Source organism: Peromyscus californicus, unplaced genomic scaffold (genome assembly GCF_007827085.1).
Source record: "Peromyscus californicus insignis strain IS unplaced genomic scaffold, ASM782708v3 Scaffold_24__1_contigs__length_46423439, whole genome shotgun sequence".
Lineage (NCBI taxonomy): Eukaryota > Metazoa > Chordata > Mammalia > Rodentia > Cricetidae > Peromyscus > Peromyscus californicus.
Window position 1 is genome coordinate 6,921,309 of NW_026294535.1, and position 18,149 is coordinate 6,939,457.

The following is an 18,149-nucleotide window of genomic DNA, read 5'->3' on the forward strand; positions in this document are numbered from 1 at the left end:
GACAACCATATTACTTTTTGTAAATCTTGGATGGAAGCAGAAAATATACCATATTAGTGACTCTGACTGTTGCTATGACAACATGTATGCCAGAGGCAACCTAAGGGAGGGAAGGTTTATTTTGGCTCATGGTTTCAGGGAAAGACAATATAGCAGGGAAGGCATGCTGCGGTGGTTTGCGGGGTACTTGCGGGGAGGTGAGGGGACTCCTCAGATGGTGGCTGACCAGGAGACAGAGTAAGCGTGTCCAAGTATGGGCTTGAAGGCCCAACCCCAGCGACTGAGTTCCATTAGCCAGGCCCTTCCACAGCCTTCAAACCAGCAGGAAAGCTGGGGCTCAGCACTCAGTTCAGGAACGCGGGAGGGTGTCCGACTCAAACCACAGCACACCCATTGTGACAGAGATGAGGAGATACTCACCCAGAATAACAGGAATCCCACTTTTCCCATAAGTGCTTGCTGGGAAGGAACTTCTCGGGCCCGGACTTTACTTCCCAGGCCCCCTTGAGACACAGTGGACCAGAACTACTTGCTTCTTCATAGAAGACAGGAAGGGGTGGGAGAAAAGTGAATGGACCTTTCTCGCTTGTCTTCCTCATCTGCTGGCTGGATGCCAATGCCCCGGGGGTGCCTTGGAAGTCACATGGTCCCTGAAAGACTTTGTGAGGCCAAGCACCCTACCCAGTCGCCACCTCAAGCCACAAACAAAAGCAAGCCTGACTCTCTCATCCTGTCTAACTAATCTGGACAGAGTTAGTACCTCATGACCTTTCTAGATTCACAGTGTCAAGTGGATGTTAACAATTACTATCAACAATGGACCGAGGATGTGTTACTCCCACCCATCAGAATGGACCACTACCACAGTTTAAAGCCAAACTTGAAGCAACCTTTAATTAAATACTGGCCCGGTGGATGAGTCCATCTCTGATTCCCCAGAAAAATGGCCACGAATCAAGTTCTGCAGAGGTTGATTTATTTCCCATCAGGTCCAATCAGAGACAAGTGTACATCCTGACCCATTTCCTGCCCACCTACTTCCTGCCCACCTGTGGTCAAGCATTTCTATTTCATAGATCTCTAAAGTATAGTAATCAAAACCTAAAGTGTAACTTTGGCTCTCACAGATGTAGCTCAGCTATAAAGGGCTTGCTGGGCATGTTCAAGGTCCTAGATTTGATCTCTAAACCTGAAGGGGAAGATTCCAGACTCACTTAGTGGGCGGATGTGCATCGCTGCTCTAAAGTGAGTGATTTTTCATGGCAGCATGCACCCACCACCTCTTTAGAAATCACCATGGCGGGGCCTTCTCTTCCTGTCTCCGTAATATAACCCTTTGATAAAAAACAACTTAAGGGGGGTTTATTTTGACTCACAGTTTGGGGGGGACAGTCCACCGTGTCCACCATGGCTGGAAAGCCAGGGCAGCCGGAGCTTGAGGCAACTGGCCACGTCACATCCAGAGACACAGCAGAGAGCAAGAAATGCTTGTGTTGAGGTTGCTTCCTCCTCTTTGTGCAGTCTGGGACTGAGCCCATAGGAGGATGCTCCCCACATCCAGGGCAGGTCTTCCCACTGCAATTAACCTGATCTAGATGATCCTTCACGGGTCTGTCCAGAGGCTTGTCTCCAGGTGACTAGATCTTGTCACGTTGTCAACACAGACCACGCATGTGAACTCCGGCCTCCTTATTTTGTATGTGGTACTAGGGCTCCAACCTAGGGCCTTGTGCATGTTTTCTTTCTGGGACCAGAAGAAATTTAAAACGTGCTCTTGAAGACAGGGACTGGACCAAATCTTCCCCATGTATTGTGATTCCTGGGCGTGGATCCTTTCAAAACAAGGAATCAAGACTGGGACCAGGCAAGGCAGTCAACCATCACTGTGTGTGTTGTATACACATGTGTGTTCCTGCATGCACACACATGCATGTTCCTGCATGCACATATGTGTGTTCCTGCATGCACACACTTGTGTATGTATATTTTTCCATGGTGAGGTCCCTCAGCTGCGAGTGAGTTCTGGGCTCTCTTCCCAGAAATGCAGGAATGTCACTCTTCAGTTTAGAAAGCCGGGAAGTTTCAACACGTCCTCAACATGTTTTGGAGTAAAATAGAGCTTACACACACTGAGCTTGGTTTTCCTGGCACCTAAGCTATCCGTGCTCACTCGCTAACCCCCGAAGATGTGGATGTGTTTCTCTTTGGAATCTTCCTCCGCTTAAGTCTGTTCTTCCTCGAGGCTGTTTTCCTGTACATAGGCTCACTCATGGTCGTCCAGATGTGGAGCCAGATGTGGGTGCTTCATAACCATTTGCTGAGCCATTTGCCTACAAACCCAGATGTCTGACCTTTGAGCCAGTTTCTTTCCATCCCAGGGCAGCTTCTGTTTCACAGTCCACAGTGTTGACGTGTTATCCTACCAAATGCACTCTAAAGTCTTGGAGAGCAGAAACTGAATTTGTTCAATTTCTGTCTCCAGCGCCAATAACTGACACAGATTAATTGATTAATAAATGTCTATTGGAACAATATATGAAAGTGAGTGCTTGATACTAGTTTACTTCTATTACCAAGACAACCTGACTTTATACATTCATACACATCAGAGGCCTATCAGTATTTCTTTTTTTGTTTTTTTTTTCCTGGAACTCACTTGGTAGCCCAGGCTGGCCTCGAACTCACAGAGATCCACCAGGCTCTGCCTCCTGAGTGCTGGGATTAAAGGCGTGCGCCACCACCGCCCGGCTTTTTTGTTTGTTTGTTTTGTTTTTTTGTGACAGGGTTTCTCTGTGTAGCTTTGGAGCCTTTCCTGGAACTCACTCTGTAGACCAGGCTGGCCTCAAACTCACAGAGATAGCCACCTGCCTCTGCCTCCCAAGTGCTGGGATTAAAGGCGTGTGCCACCACAGGCTGTGCCTATCAGTATTTCATAAGAGCAACTATGGCTTTAAGCATGGAAATCAGAAGGGGGTTTCACAACCTCCAGTTCCAGAGGATGCATGTGTTGCACAGGTATACATGCAAGCAAAATGCCCACACACATAAAGTAAAATGAAAATAAATCTTCGGGGCTGGAGAGAAGGCTCAGTAGCTGCTCGTCCATAGGTCCTGGGTTTAATTCCAAGCACACTCTTGACAGCTCCCAACTATCTGTAATTCCGGTTCCAAGAGATCTGATCCCCTGTTCTGACCTGCACATGAATGTGGTACATGGACATACATGCAGGGTGAACACCCACATATATAAATAGTAACAGAAAATGAATTTGAAGGAAACAGAGAAGGCTTAGATATGTCAGTTTCTCAAAGAGACAGAACACTGAAGTCCTTAGTGACCATTGTAATAACTTAACTGTCCAGGTCATCGCCCTTTAGGACAGTAACATCAGATACTTCCTCGAATTCACAGTAATTTCTGGCAATTGGTTTTATTAAAGTTAGTAAAACGTATTTCTGAGAAATCTGGGGATTTCCATTATGACAATGAATACGAGAACTGTAAGTTTTAAGAGGTCAGTTTTTTTTTTCCCTCCTCCCCTCATGCATGGTTTCTAAATTAAGTCACAAATACAGGAACTCATATGATCTGAGTTTGGCTAACCTCAACTCTTCACTGACTTCCATAGTCATGCATGGGGCTTTTCTACTAGGTAAAATGCGTGTTCAGCTGTCATTGTCTGTGGGAATCCTGAGGTATGGTGCTACCGTTTATAAAGACCACACTGATTTATCTGCCTTTTAGTGTCCCATAAGAAGTGCTGTGTCTATCTATATCCCATAAGAGGTTCGGTGTCTATATCTATATTTCATAAGAGGTCCGATGTTTATATCTCTATCTCATAAGAGGTACAGACTCCACACAGAGGAAAGAAAGATCTCCACTAGCTGTCTTCTCTTGGTCCTCTGTAAGCACTGACTGAACAGCACTGGAAAGGAGGCCAGGGAGGTGGCTCAGAGGGTAAAGGTACTCACCACCGAGACTGAGACCCAAGTTTGGTCCCAGAGACCCACAAGGAAAATGGAGCAAAATGATTCCTACAAAGTTCCCATGTGTCCTCAGGTACACATGCACAAATGTGTTTGTGTGTGTGTGTGTGTGTGTGTGTGTGTGTGTGTGTGTGTGTGTGTATGTGTGTATGATACACACGTCAAAAAAAAAAAACTCGAAAAGGGCTGAGAAAACAACAAGAACACCAGGTTGCAACTGCTTGCCTCCTATTTCCAAAATAAAATGCAATTTGGGGGTGGGGGGCTGGAGACACGGCTTAGAGGGTAAGAGCACTTAGTACTCTTGCAAAGAGCCAGAGTTCAGTGCCTAGCAACCAATCAGCTTATACCTGCCGATATCTCAAGGTCCAGGTGAACCAATGCTTGCCCTTCTCTCGCCTCCATGGTTACCTGCACACATACATGGGTGCATGCATGCAAGAAGACGTACTCACAAATAAAAATCTAAAATGTGCAAAGCAATTTTTGGAGGGAGGGATTTCTTTTTTTGTTTTTGTTTTTGTTTTTGTTTTTCGAGACAGGGTTTCTCTGCGTAGCTTTGCGCCTTTCCTGGAACTCACTTGGTAGCCCAGGCTGGCCTCGAACTCACAGAGATCTGCCTGCCTCTGCCTCCCAAGTGCTGGAATCAAAGGCGTGTGCCACCACCACCACCCGGGGATTTCTTTACTGATGTCTTTTATTTTACTTTACAGTTAATGTTTTATTGAGTAGGTAATAACCCAGAACTTAAGATCAGTTCCTTTAAAAGCACATTGACTGAGGATTTGCACTTTGCCGAACACTGTGCTTTGTGATTAGGGATACACAAAGAGAACTCTCAGTGACTGAAAACAAGGTCATGTCGTTCAAACGAACCTTACTTGTCTAGGAGAAGCTAAGTGGTGCTATGTGCCAGGAACACACAAGGCTGGGAGAAGAGATTAGATTTTTACCATGAAGACAATAAGGAGAGGTAAGCCGTAGGGTGGTATCATTATTTGACTGGTTGATTTTGTGGTGATAAATACAGCAGCCCACAAAGGCTAGAGACAGCACAGTCTCACTAGAGATAGCATGGGGTGGGGGGTGGTTAAAGGTGAATGGTTTAAAGAAATGTTAGTCAGACGTAGAGGACACCTTAGCTACACTGCAAGTCTGAGGCCAGTCCAGACTATACGAGACCCTGTTCAAAACCGGAAAAGAAACACTAAACACATCAGTTAAGATACTAGATTGTGCTGAGCGGTGGTGGTGCACGCCTTTAATCCCAGCACTCAGGAGGCAGAGCCAGGCGGAGGATCTCTGTGAGTTTGAAGCCAGCCTGGTCTACAGAGCGAGATTCAGGATAGGCACCAAAACTACACGGAGAAATTCTGAAAAAAAAAAAAAAAAGATACTAGATTGTAGGTGGAGAAAAAGGATTTGATGGTCAACTCTTTGAGTGGAATAAGAAAAAGAATTGAGGATGTAGAGTTTGTTTGTGGTATCAGGCTCAGGAATTTTAATCCTTAATGGAGCCAGAGAAGGTAAGTGTGGCAGGGCTAGGAGCTTGGTTTTAGAATGCATAGCCGTCTGAACTATCTCCATGAAGGCACGCGCTGGGGGTTGGGAATTCGCTACAAGTAGTGAGATCACTGTGGATGACATTGTTAGGGAATCCCAAGGAGTGGGAAGGTGAGCTGGGGTGACTGGCAGATGCCCTCAATCTTCACCAGAATTCTAGGGGAGCAGTGCAGGGAGAAGCTGGATGGCTGGACACTGTTAAGAGTTCGCTCTGCAGACACAGCAAGAGAAGGGGGAGATCCAAAGTCATAGAAACTCTAGGTCTGTCTGCTTCTCTTTTAGCTGGTTAATCCTCTACTGGCTCCTGTCCTTGAACAACTGGAGACTGCTTTGAATGCTGAATGATGTGGAGTTTCTAGGAAGTCAGGCCTCCCTGCCCTAGGGTGGGGCCTTTGAAGGTTTGTGGGCCCTCCCCCCACCCCAACCCCAGGTCCCAGCAGGCTTTCTGCTTCCAGGGTGACTGCCCTGTGAAAGCTGCCGCCTCACCTTCCTGACGACCAAGTACAGCCTCTGCTGAGGCCGACTGAACTCTTTCTGAAATCCTAAGCCAAAATAAACTTTCTCTCTGTGGAATTGTTTCTGGCGGGTATTTTGGTCAACCAATACAGCTGGCCTAGAAAAATGTCTCTGAACAGGTGGTATGTTTTTTTTTAATTCCAAAGTTCCAGAAGAGGAGGTGAGGATCACTATCTAAGTTCAGAGCTAGCCTGGACTACAGTGTTTCCCTGATAGATACTTAGATAGATAGATAGATGGATGGATGGATGGATGGATGGATGGATGGATGGATGGATGGATAGATAGATAGATAGATAGATAGATAGATAGATAGATAGATAGATAGATAACTTCCCTGACCAATAATAAATACATAAAAAAGAAATTCTCTGACCTATGCTGTCTGGTATTAGGTCCTAAGACTCTCCTTATCCAGCGGGGCGCTGCCGATAATCTGAAGGAAGAGAGGCTATCTGGAGAAAGGGGAATCAGGACTCATTGGCCTGTGCTTACCTCCCAGTCTAGAAGTAACCCCACCTGTGTGGTGAAGTCTCCATAAAACCAGTTTCTGGGTAGCTGAGCATACTCCGATTCCTAAAAGTTGGTACACCAGAAGACGGTCTGAGGGCTGCAGATCCCTTTCCCCCTACAGCTCTTCATTTTCATCCCTTCTTTTCCTTTTGGTGGAGGGAGTATCAAACTCAGGGCCTGCACACGATTGGCAAACACTATTCCTGGACCCTGGTTTTCTGAGGTAACTGTCTCCCCAGCCAGCCAGGCTAGCCTCAAATTTGTGAACCTCTGCCTCTGCCTCCTGAGTGCTGAGATTCTACAGGATGAACCACCATGCTGGGTGCCTTAGTTTGCTTCTATGTTGTTATAAACACCATGATGACTGTTAGGCCCAGATCACAGGGACCCCCAAAAGACCACCACGGAGACCGAATCCCGCATGTAAAAGCAAAGAGCCTTTATTTTAAGCTCCAGAGCTTGGTCCTTCTGTCTGTCCAACACAGCGGTGAGAGCAGAGAGCCCTGAACTCAGGTGGGGCAGAGTTTTTTTATCATAGCAGAGGTTGGAGTGAGGGGATTTCCAGGGTCCAGGACCCTGATTGGCTGACAATTGTCTAGGGGTATCTGTAAAACAAAAAATAGGTGTGTGCTGGACTCAAGGACATCTGGCCACCCTATCTAATGGTTGGAATGTTTGGGATATCAGGTACTTCCTCACCCCTGGGTAGATCCCTGGGTGGTATCAGCTTAAGGCTTTTCCTGGATCTGGGTGTTGCCTGCCAGTAAGCCTGTCACAGAAACTGTGTCTAGGCCCCTAAGTCTGTCACGGCTGCTGTGCGGTCAAGCTATTTTGGGGCCCCTTCACAATGACAAAGCAATGTGAGGAGAAAAGGGTTATTTCACCTTATAAGTTACAATCAATCATCGAGGGGAGCCAAGGCAGGAAGTCAAGGCAGGAGCTGGAGGACTGCTGTGCATTTCCTTGCTTCCCATGGCGTGTTCAGCTTGCTCTCTTAGGCTGCACAGGATCATGCTCAGGGGTGACCCAGCTCACAGTGTTCAGGGCCCTCCCACGTCAATGAAATTGCCCTGCAGACATGCTCACGAGCTAACAGGATGGAGGTCCCTCTTCCCAGGTGACTCTAGTCTGTGTCTAGTAGACAAAAACGACTGTGCATCCTCGGGCCATTTGTAGCCTTTAACACTCACTATAAATGAAACAGCAGAATAGGTTATTCTCTGAATTCTGTGAGCTACTCAAGCAAATTCATTGAACCTGGGGAGACAGGGGGTCGTGAGAACTGTGGGAACTCCAGTTTGTATGTACCCTGTCCATAAGCACTGAGGAACCTGGGGTTTGGTCTGGCATCTAAATAGAGGGCCCAGTGTTGGGCACCCGACCGTTGGGGTCTGCCACCATCTTCAGGGTTTCTCTGTATAGTTTCGGTGCCTGTCCTGGATCTCACTCTGTAGACCAGGTTGTCCTCGAACTCACAGAGATCTGCCTCCTCTGCCTCTTCAGTGCTGGGATTAAAAGCATGCACCACCACCACCACCACCTGGCTTCCTCACAGGTTTTGAGGTCACAAGTTTTCTGCGTTTATTACGGCATGAGAGTGGAGGGGAAATGGGATGTTTGTTTGTTTCGATAAGTTCTAATTGTGTAGGCCAGAATGGCCTTCAGTGCTTTGTGCCAGTCATCAATTGTTGACTTTCTGCTCTAAATTTGTACCTCCGGTGTGTTTACGGGGATCGCCTTTGCCGTGGGTATGGTATTAAGCGTGGCCAGTAGAGGGCAACAAAGGACCATTGCGGGAACAAGGCTGCCGCTGCCCGTGATTCCAGAGTGTGGCTTTTGGTTATTTCTCCAGCAGCGTGATGAGTCGGTGTGCAAGTATGTGAGAACAGCAGTGGTGATCTGTCCCAGCCACGTATGCCCAGAAAGCAGTCCCCTCGCGACCTTTCCATCTTGGAATGGGTTTGCTGACCTCCCTGCCATCTCCCCTGCTTGTGGAGACAACTGCCCCGGGCTCTCACTGAGAAGTTCTACTCCATGCCAGTCTCTGTGAGATACAATAAAATTAGCGCTTAGAGGGAAATGTATTCTCTTGAGGTTTATAAGAAACAATGCAGGAGGCCCGGGGTTCTGTCCTCTCAACACCACCAAACAAAAATCCTGGGGGAAAGGTGACTAAGTATCAAGTTTGAGAAACACAGTCTAGAGCATCAAAATAAAAGAAAGAAAAAGAACGGAATCCACAAAGATAAAAGCACAAACCATTCAAATGGAAAGCCAGAAGGAAGAGTGGGGTTGGTAGTACTCGCCTGTAATCGAGCTGGAAGGGAGAGATGGGAAGGTAAGGGTTGGAGGTTTGTTGGTCTACACTGGGAGTTAGAATCCACCTCAGACACTGTTTTAACACCCTCTGCCTCTCCCCCCTCAACAAAGACAGTAACTCCTAAACCAATTAACAAAACAGACAAAAAACTACAGGAGTAATAGAGAGGATAAATTAAAGAGTACACAAAATGAAACAGTTCAAAAACCATAGAGAACAGAGGGGTTCTGTTTCAATTTTCTTTTGCTTACCTTTGAACTCACAATCTTCTTGCCTCAACATCCCAAGTACTTCACAGGTGTACACTATCATGTTCACCGAGACTGAGATTTTTGAATGAGTGTAGTTTCCCGTACAAAAACAACCCAGATAGCCCAAACAGTTCTCCAAGTGAATTTGACCTGAAAATGTAGTTTATACCCTCTAACAGTCCAGTTCCTCTTCTGGTAAACTGTTCATTCAATTCATCAGAACCATAATTATGCCAACCCTCTCACTTTTCTTTTTAGTACAAAGAAAGGCCATGCAAAAATAAGATTTCTTCACACAAAACAGAAGTGGTCCAGAGCGGGCAGTTCTTCGTGGAGGCTTATTTACTTTGGATGTTGGCTTTTCATTTAAGCATGAGTGAAGAAGACACTCGAAAGAGAATTTTTTAAGGCTATAATTCCCAGAGGAAAATTCTTTTCCCTTGAATTTTGAATGCATCGAGAAAGCTGGTGTAGAGGAAACAGACCTGCTTTAGTTCTGATAACTTTAATTGGAGGATGTTGTCTTACATCTTCGGACAGGTAGGCAGCCTATGACATCTCTGCGTCTTTCCAGGCAGTAGCCTAGGACCATGGACATGTACTCTTATGACCAAGTGGCTTAGATATCTACAGCAGATCAGTATATAGGGCACTCAGATAAATGTCCAGATATATATAAGTAGTGTATGTCCCCCAAATTGCATGGGACATACTTATACTAGATATATGCATAAATACATTGATTTTCTTTTAAGATATTTTATTTTTATTTTATGTGTATAGGTGTTTTTGCTTGCATGTATGTTTGTGTACCATGTGTGTGCAGTGACCTCAGAGGCCTTTGGATCCGCTGACACTGGAGTTACAGATGTTTGTGGGCCACCATGTGGGTGCTGGGGCTCAACCCTGGTCCCCTGGAAGAGCAGCCAGTGTTCTAACTGCAGAGCCATCTCTCCAGCCCTCGAACTGTTTTTCTCAAATTCAGATTTAACTTAGTATTCTGGACCTGGCCACTCCACTGTCACGGGTCTCACTGCCCCAGAACTTGCCCCAGATATTTTGGATCTTGTTAACATTCTCACTGCCTTAAAGAGAAAGTTCTTTATTTTTTTAAGTTAATCGATTAATCTTGAGACAGGGTCTCACTCTGTAGCCCTGCCTGGCTTTGAACTTGCTATGTAGATCCAGCTGGCTTCAAACTCAAAGGATTAAAGGTGTACACCATCACGCCCAGTTAGAATCCTTTATTTCTGATACGATCTTCAAGGCCCTGCCAAGTTTTCCACTTCACTGCACCTCTGATTGTCTTGCCTTCAAGCTTCAACACGGCCAGTCCTGGCTGGATGTACCTCTCTCCCATCCTCTGTAATCCTTAGGCCTTTTCTCCCATATCCTTCCGTGTCAGTCAGCTCTCTGTTACTGTAACAAATACCAGAGACAGTCAATTTAAAAACCATAAAGGTTTATTTCAACGAACAGCTTTGGAGGTTTCAACCCTTCACCTATTGCCCCCTTACTTTTGGGTCTGGAAATCGCCTGATGCTAATAATTTATAAATTAGCCATGCCTTCGTTGGCTCCCCTCTTGTACAAGCCCTATTTGTATCATAACATTCGTTTTATACCTAGTGGTTTATGCGTTTATCCTCGTCCCTGGCAAGAGTGACCAACTCTAGCTGTCCATACCTGATAGATGCTTTGCATTATACCAGGCATGTAACCAGTCTTTCTCTGTCCCACCTGTCAGCTCCCAAATAACCACGTGGAGACTTCTTGTTAATTATGAAAGTTCAGCCTTAGCTTAGGCTTGTTTCTGACTAGCTCTTATAACTTAAATTAACCCATTTCAATTAACCTATGTGTTGCCACATGGCTCGTGGCTTTTACCTCTCCTTCTGCATATCGCACTTCCTCTCTGTCCCCTCTGGTGTCTCTCCTGGGCTTAGATTAATCTGTTTTCTCTCTGCCTGGAAGTCCCACCTAACCTCTTCCTGTCTAGCTATTGGCCATTCCGCCCTTTATTAAACCAATCAGAAGGTGCCTTAGCAGACACATCGTCACAGTGCACAAAAAGGTTATTCCACAACACAGGTATGAAGCACTAGCTAGCTATATATATCTATATCTATATCAATCTATCTATCTATCTATCTATCTATCTATCTATCTATCTATCTATCTATCTATCTATCTATCTATCTATCTAGTGAATGAGTAAAGTTGAGTTTCAGATTATTAGCCCCAAACTTCTCTCAAACAATATGATGGTGTCTGGGGGTGGGGTGGGGTGGTGGCAGTGGGGTTCCTTACAGCATCTTCTCTAAGTGCCCTGTATAAATCATGGTTGTAGTTCCCATAAAGAAAAACAGCACCTGTGTTAGAGATTGCACAAAACCAAAATTACAGGCCTTTGTGATTATGGACAGTCACCATTGTTGCAGACCAGAGCCAAATTATCTTGGGATAGTTTTGGTTCTTTTGAAAGCCATTCTCTCTGGGTGGGGGTGGTGCACACCTTTAATCCCAGCACTTGGGAAGCAGAAGCAGGCGGAGCTCAGTGAGTTCAAGGCCAGCCTGGTCTACAACTTGAGCTCCAGGACAGCCAGGACTGTTAGACAGAGAAGCCCTGTCTCGAAAAACAAAGAAACAAAACAAAACAAAAAGCCATTCTCTCTCTATGTCTGACCTAATAACCTTGTGACTATCCAACTTTTCAATTGTATTTGAGGAGCCCTGAAATGGCTCAGCAGGGTCAGACCCTGCTTCAAAAGGGTCTGCTTGCTTCAAAGTCTGACTACCTGGGTTCAATTCCCTGAACCCAGGCTAGAAGGACAGAAACGACTGACTCTCAACACTCCCCCCGCCCCCGCCCCCCCACATATACACAAGTAACTAAACATAGTTTAAAAAAAAAATAAAAGTAAAATGTTCTCGGCAGATGACCTATCAAAAGCTAAGGCATCAGATAGTATCTAAACCCGTGAGAATTTTCCCTGCTTTGCTACAACCAGCCTAACCCGTGGGCTCAAAAATGCATTTGGTAAATGCCTTGATTAGCGATTTTCGTTTTTCTATAACTGATCAAACCTCGTGGAAGAAACATCCAGAGTAGATGATGTCATTTGGGGGCAAGCCGAATACGTGGTCCCTAACCCCGGTCACTCACATCTGTCCCAAGAGCAAACTTCAGACAGGAGCCGTGCTTTTTGACTCGGCGGCACCGTCAGGGGGACAGCCGGGTGGGTGGGTCACCTGTTGAGCTGGGTGGGTCCGGCCGGGTTGGCAGCGTCCCGCGGGCAGAGCCCGCAGCGCACGCGCAGAGGGGGAGGGAGCGCGCCTGCGCTTGCCCCTCCGCCCTCCAGGTGGCGCTGGCGACCCGCAAGCCGCCTCCCGGAGGCCCACGCGGGCGGCGCCGGCCGCCTTGCGGGCCGCGGGTCCGCCTCCGCCGCGCCGAGGGCGTGGGCTCCGGGCTCCCGGAAGCGGCGGCCGCGGCGTGGAGCCCAGCGGGCTGTCGGTCGCCGGAGCGACAATGCACGGCGACCGGGGGCTGTGAGCTGAGCGCGGCGGCGCGGCCGTGGATGGCGGCTCGCTGAGGCGGTGGCGCGGCGCGGCGCGGCGCGGGCTCCTCCCGGCGTGGGGTGGCGGGGCCGGGGTGATGCTGCTCAAGCTCCTGCAGAGACAGACCTATACCTGCCTATCCCACAGGTATGGGCTCTACGTCTGCTTCGTGGGCGTCGTGGTCACCATCGTCTCGGCTTTCCAGTTCGGAGAGGTGAGTCGCGTCAGCCCGAGCCTTTGCAGCCGCGTGCGCAGCCCTCCCTGGCTAGCCCCGTGCTGCCGGCGTCCCGGGTCTCCCTCCTGCCTCCCCATCCTCTCTCCCTGCACCCTGGGGACCAGCACAACCAGCCCACCAGCCCCGGGCGCCGACAGCGTGCATCCTCTTCCCCGGCTCCGGTGCGGCAGCTGCAATGCACGCCCGGGCCTCCCATGCGCCTGTGTGCGGGTCCCCTTCCTTCCCCGGGCTGTCCCCAAGAGCCCTCCAGGCCTTGCGCCGGTGAAAACTCCCTTCTAGCATATGCAGTTTGTATTTTTTTTTTTCTTTTTCTGTAGTGACCCTTCATTCCTTGGCCCTGCTTCAGATCCAGTCCTCCGGTGCCACCTTATTAATCTTCTACCTTTGACAAAAACACCTTATCTTTTTAATCCGGTTTCTTCTGGATTTCAGACTTTGTCTAACAGGCACGTGCAGTTTTGCATGTGAATTTTGCAGAGTAAAGGGAGATTTTTTTTTCTTAACTTTTTTTTCCTTCCTCTTTCCCTCTTGCTGTGTTGAACAGCTGTATGTCAGCGGGTGGAGGCCTTAACTGGTAAGAATGTTCACGCTCCTGGGAGGCACCGAGTGCTTATCTCAGATGAGCGGAGTAGGGTCCTTGTCAGGTGACTAGGGCTGCCTGCCGACCTTGGGACTCCCGCCCCGGACCTCTGGGGAGCCAGCACAGACCCTTGCGTCATGGGGCACGCTAATACTTTTTAGATCAAGGCGCTGGTCTTTCTTGGACAGAGACCTGAGTTTAATTCATGTGCAGTAAAGCAGTTTGGTTAGATTGTAAACTATTCAAAGGGCACAGGCAACCGGTTTGGGAGATGGGAAGCACACCAGGTTCAATGTTTTTTTTTTTGTGCTTCTTTGGAGACTTATCTTGGACGTTTGTGGACTGAAATTACTCTTTGTTTTAAATTTCACAGTTATTTGGTTCTTGGCAGTCTGATACGGTACTCTGTCTTAAGTGTGCAAAGGGTGATGAGCGGGTTAGAAATGGATGGGCACAGGAGTGTGATTCGACAAAACACTGCTTCTGGAAACAGGAAGAAACGTTGTGCTTTCAAATGGTTTGAAATCTGTCCCTGTTGTTTATATTTAGTAAGAGGTTTAAAGGGTTTTTTAAAATGAACAGGATGGCTTTATAAAACGCCACAATACACACGCGTGCCCACGGCACCCACACTGTAAGATCTGTAGAGGAGGGGCTATCTGTTTAAATGCGGTCTGTAACTCTAGCGCAAGCCCAGCACCAGGCATTGCCACTGTATGCGGACTAAGCGTGTGTTTAGTGACAGGCTGAATTATATGGCATGTCTAAGTGTGTTTTTAGTGGTTCTAGGGAACTAGAAAAAAACAGTCTTGCAGGTGGGCTTGTAATTGTGGGATGTTTTCTTAGTATTGCACTGACCTCTAGTCTGTCTTTATTTCATGTGTTGTAACTTCATGTTAGTATCTGACTGCTTCTGGGTGACTTTGTTTTTAAAATAGTCTGAACTGAGTTGCTTGGGCTAACCAGAAGTTTGCAGTCTTCCCGACTCAGCCCTGCCGAATGCTGAGGTCACCAGGTTATGTTTTCAATCTGGTTGATTTTTAAGGGAGCGCAGTTTATTAACCACAACATAAAATACATTTGCTACAGCCTTGAAGTCTCCCATACATTTTTATTTTATTTTATTTTGAGATAGAGTCTCGCTGTGTAGCCCATGGTTGGCCTGGAACTCCCTATGTAGACCAGGCTGGCCTTGTACTCACAGAGATCCACCTGCCTCTGTATCCAGAGCGGTGGGATTGAAGGTGTGCGCCACAATGCCCGGTTTGTGGGCACAGATCTTAAAGTTCAGATTAAATAAGAGAACGAAGAGTAGCGTGTCAGGTCTGTGGTGTGCTTACACAGAGCAGTGGAGGAGAGGCAGGAGGGCTGGGTAGATGGAATGTGGGTTTGACTGACGGTTCCAGCTAATCATAACCATGATAATAACGAACATAGTCCTTACTAGGCATTCTCTTGATTGCCTTACATACTAATTTATTCTTCACACTATCGTCTGATAGGGATAGTTATTATAATTTTACCCACTTTACTGGTTATGCAACTGCGGTATTTGCATACGCTAACACAGCTAATTCATGGCAGACATTTGCTTCAAAGTTAAGACAGTTGGCTTTGGTGCCCTAGTCATAATAACACTTTCTAGTCTTTTTAAAAAAAGATTTTCATTACATTTATTTATGTTATGTGCCTGTTATGTGGGTGGGTACACCTGTGTCACATTGTGCGTGTGGTTCCCTCTCTCTCTCTCCACCTCGTGGTTCCCAGGGATCAAACTCAGGTCCTCAGGTTTGGCAGCACATGCCCTTATCCCTAAGCTGTCTCATTACATCACTGCGTCCTCCCCTTCCTCTGGGGGACTGAACCCCCCAGAACTGCACCCCCAGCGCTTGATGGTTTCTCAAGCAGCCCACACTTTGCTCGTCTGATTTGGGAAAAGCAATCTAACCTCTCTAAGCTTCCTTTTCTTCAAAATCGAGGCAAGAACTTTTTTTTGTTGTTGTTGTTGTTTTGTTTTTTTGTTTTTCGAGACAGGGTTTCTCTGTGTAGCTTTGCGCCTTTCCTGGAACTCACTCTGTAGCCCAGGCTGGCCTTGAACGCACAAAGATCCTCCTGCCTCTGGCTCCCGAGTGCTGGGATTAAAGGCGTGCGCCACCACCGCCCGGCGTTAAGAACATATTCTTACCAGGGTTGCTAGGGGGAGTTAAGTGTCTGAAGCCCTTCATTCGGTTGGTAGCCCGTAACAAGCCATTGTTGAACCGTCATAGATAATGCTACTCTCAATGTTATCATATGGTTATATATATATAGCACCAACTTGTTAACTAGTTATCATTGCATATAACGGTTAAGAAAATCATTAAATTGTGAGTTCATTGTTTTCCCCTCTTAGTGTTAGAGGTAATGTGGGTATTTTTTAAAAACTATTTTATTTGTGTGTGTGTGTGTGTGTGTGTGTGTGTGTGTGTGTGTGTGTGTGTGTAAGATCCCCTGGAGCTGGAGAGTGACAGGTGATGTGAGCAGTTCAGTATGTGTGCTGGGGTCCAAACTCCAGTCTGCTGGAAGAGCAGTACATGCTCTTGAACTGCTTCGCCATCTCTCCAGCCTCTCTCTGCTGGAGTGCCCCCACCCTGTGTGCTTGAGACAGGATCACATGTACCCCAGGCTAGCCTCCAATTCCATACGTACCGAGGATGACCTTGAACTTCTTTCTGATTTTCCTGCTTCGACCTCCCTAGTGCTGGGATTACAGTTGTGAGACACCTTGCTGGCGCCGGATCTGCACCAGGCTCAGTGCATGTCAGCAAGCGCTGTACTAATGAAGCGCTCTCCCCAGCCCCAGGTGGTTGCATTTTAAGAAGCCATTTGAACACTGGCCCAAATTTTGAGGAAAAATAAAATCAAAGGAGGTATCTACTAAGTAATTTATTTTCCCCTCTAAATCGAGCCAAGTACTTTCTGGGAAACCCTTGGGAATTCTCATAAAATAGAGGCACACAGCTGGATCCAGAGGTGACAGTCTAGAGGGTGAGCCCTCATAGGGGGACATCCTGGTCTGAATGAAATGACACATCTCTCAGGTATGGTGAAGAGGTGTTTGTTGTAGCTGTGAGGGAGAGTGTATCCAGAGGCATCTGGAAGAGTCCAGATCAGAGAGAGAGAAAGTAGTAGACTGAACATGGCCAGTAGATTGACCCAGGCCACCAGAGGAGGTCGGAGAGGAAGAGAAAGAGCGAGCTAACGCATGGCCGAAATGGCAGGGTTGTATAGGAATGAGAGGAAGCTGGGGGAAGGGAAGGAAGCCGGGAGCTGGAGAAATTAATGTAGGGGCGGGTGAGAAGAGCTGAGGGGAGCCGGGATGTCAGCACGTACTTCCTAACAGGTACTTGTGCTGAGAGAGCCTGGAGGTGAGCATGCTAATCCGCACCACACTTGGCCATTTGTCCCTAGTCTCTTTAGGACCGGGCAGGTCATGGGTGAAGGTAGCAGGAACTAACTTGTTTGTTGTAAGTCATGTGAGTCTGAGAGTCCTAGTTTCTTGTAAGTCAGAGCACTAGACTGTGACCTTAAGAATCCTTCAAAGAATCTAGATCAACTGTGCCCGTAATTCAGAAACGCTTGATTCTGCTTTGTATGGTATAACATGACTGTAATGTTAGCACTCAGGAGACAGGCAGGAGGGCTGAGCTTTAGAGGTTAGCCTGGGCTACACAGTGAGACTTTTGACTCAAAGGAAAAGGAAAACTTTTGGCTTTAACATTAGTGTTTGTTCTGTCTTATTATAGTTGCTATTATGTGTCGTAAGACATGTATGCTCTTGAGGTAAGAATGTATTTCAGGCCTATCATCATTTTCTATACAAATCTACACACCCTTTCCTGAAACTTCCACAGCTACTGCTTTATCTTACCATCAAATGCCTGCACTCTCTATAGTGAAGTACATGAATATTTATACTCCATGAGGAAAATAATGACTATAAATAGTCTCATGTCAGTTAGGTCAGGTTTTACCACCAAATGAGTTCAAGGCAGGTCAAGTATGCTGCCAAGTGAGGGACAGAAGCAGAGCTGGTGTTTGGAGCATTTTGGATTTTAGGGTTGTGAATGGAAGGTTGCAGATCACCGATACGTGGGTATTTGTATGTGCGCCTTGTCTTACTTGGGAACATATCACTTTCTTCGGGGAACTAAGCGTGGAAACGAAATTAATTCACCTAAGAAAGTCAATAGGCTCAGTTAAGTCTGCTCCTGTGTACAAGAATTTCCCCCTTATCTCCCTGTTCTTTGGTTTGTCTCTTGAAGGTCATGTTTTTGTATTAATGAAGTACTCTTTTTCCATGATAAAGAGGATTGAAAACCGGGTCCAGCTCAAGTTACCTTGGCGACTAGTTTCTTAACTGGTCCAATTTCAGGAAAGAAGTGTGTGTGTGTGTGTGTGTGTGTGTGTGTGTGTGACCATGTTTATTTTTCATTGGTTTCCTGATTAAACTGTTAGGTTTTTAGTGTGTTCTTGGTCAGAGGTAAAAAATAATGAAATAAAATAAAATAAAAGTGAACAGAAGGAGACCCATCTGAGGGCACAGTCCATGCCCTACACAAGCTAATTCTCAACAGTGCCCCAA

At 46.8% G+C, this 18,149-nt stretch overlaps 1 protein-coding gene and 1 long non-coding RNA gene across 5 annotated transcripts in view; one reads left to right on the forward strand and one right to left on the reverse strand.

The window, feature by feature from the left end:
• Positions 1-6,997: 6,997 nt before the first annotated feature.
• LOC128119648 (uncharacterized) lies at positions 6,998-12,544 on the reverse strand. The gene is made up of 3 exons (XR_008221593.1): positions 12,319-12,544; positions 9,154-10,572; positions 6,998-8,626 (listed from the first exon to the last, which is right to left on the reverse strand). It is a non-coding gene; the product is annotated as an uncharacterized LOC128119648 (long non-coding RNA).
• A 65-nt stretch (positions 12,545-12,609) lies between these two features.
• Gnptab (N-acetylglucosamine-1-phosphate transferase subunits alpha and beta) overlaps positions 12,610-18,149 on the forward strand; it is a 77,040-nt gene continuing 71,500 nt past the window's right edge. For 3 of the 4 annotated variants that reach the window (XR_008221592.1, XM_052753045.1, XM_052753046.1), the window contains exon 1: positions 12,610-12,924. Coding sequence is in view for 3 of the 4 variants with exons in the window: in XM_052753045.1 (XP_052609005.1) it covers positions 12,808-12,924 (117 nt within the window). In the remaining variant the exon portion in view is untranslated. The remainder of the gene's footprint in view (positions 12,925-18,149) is intronic. The other variant, XM_052753044.1, reaches the window with a different exon arrangement.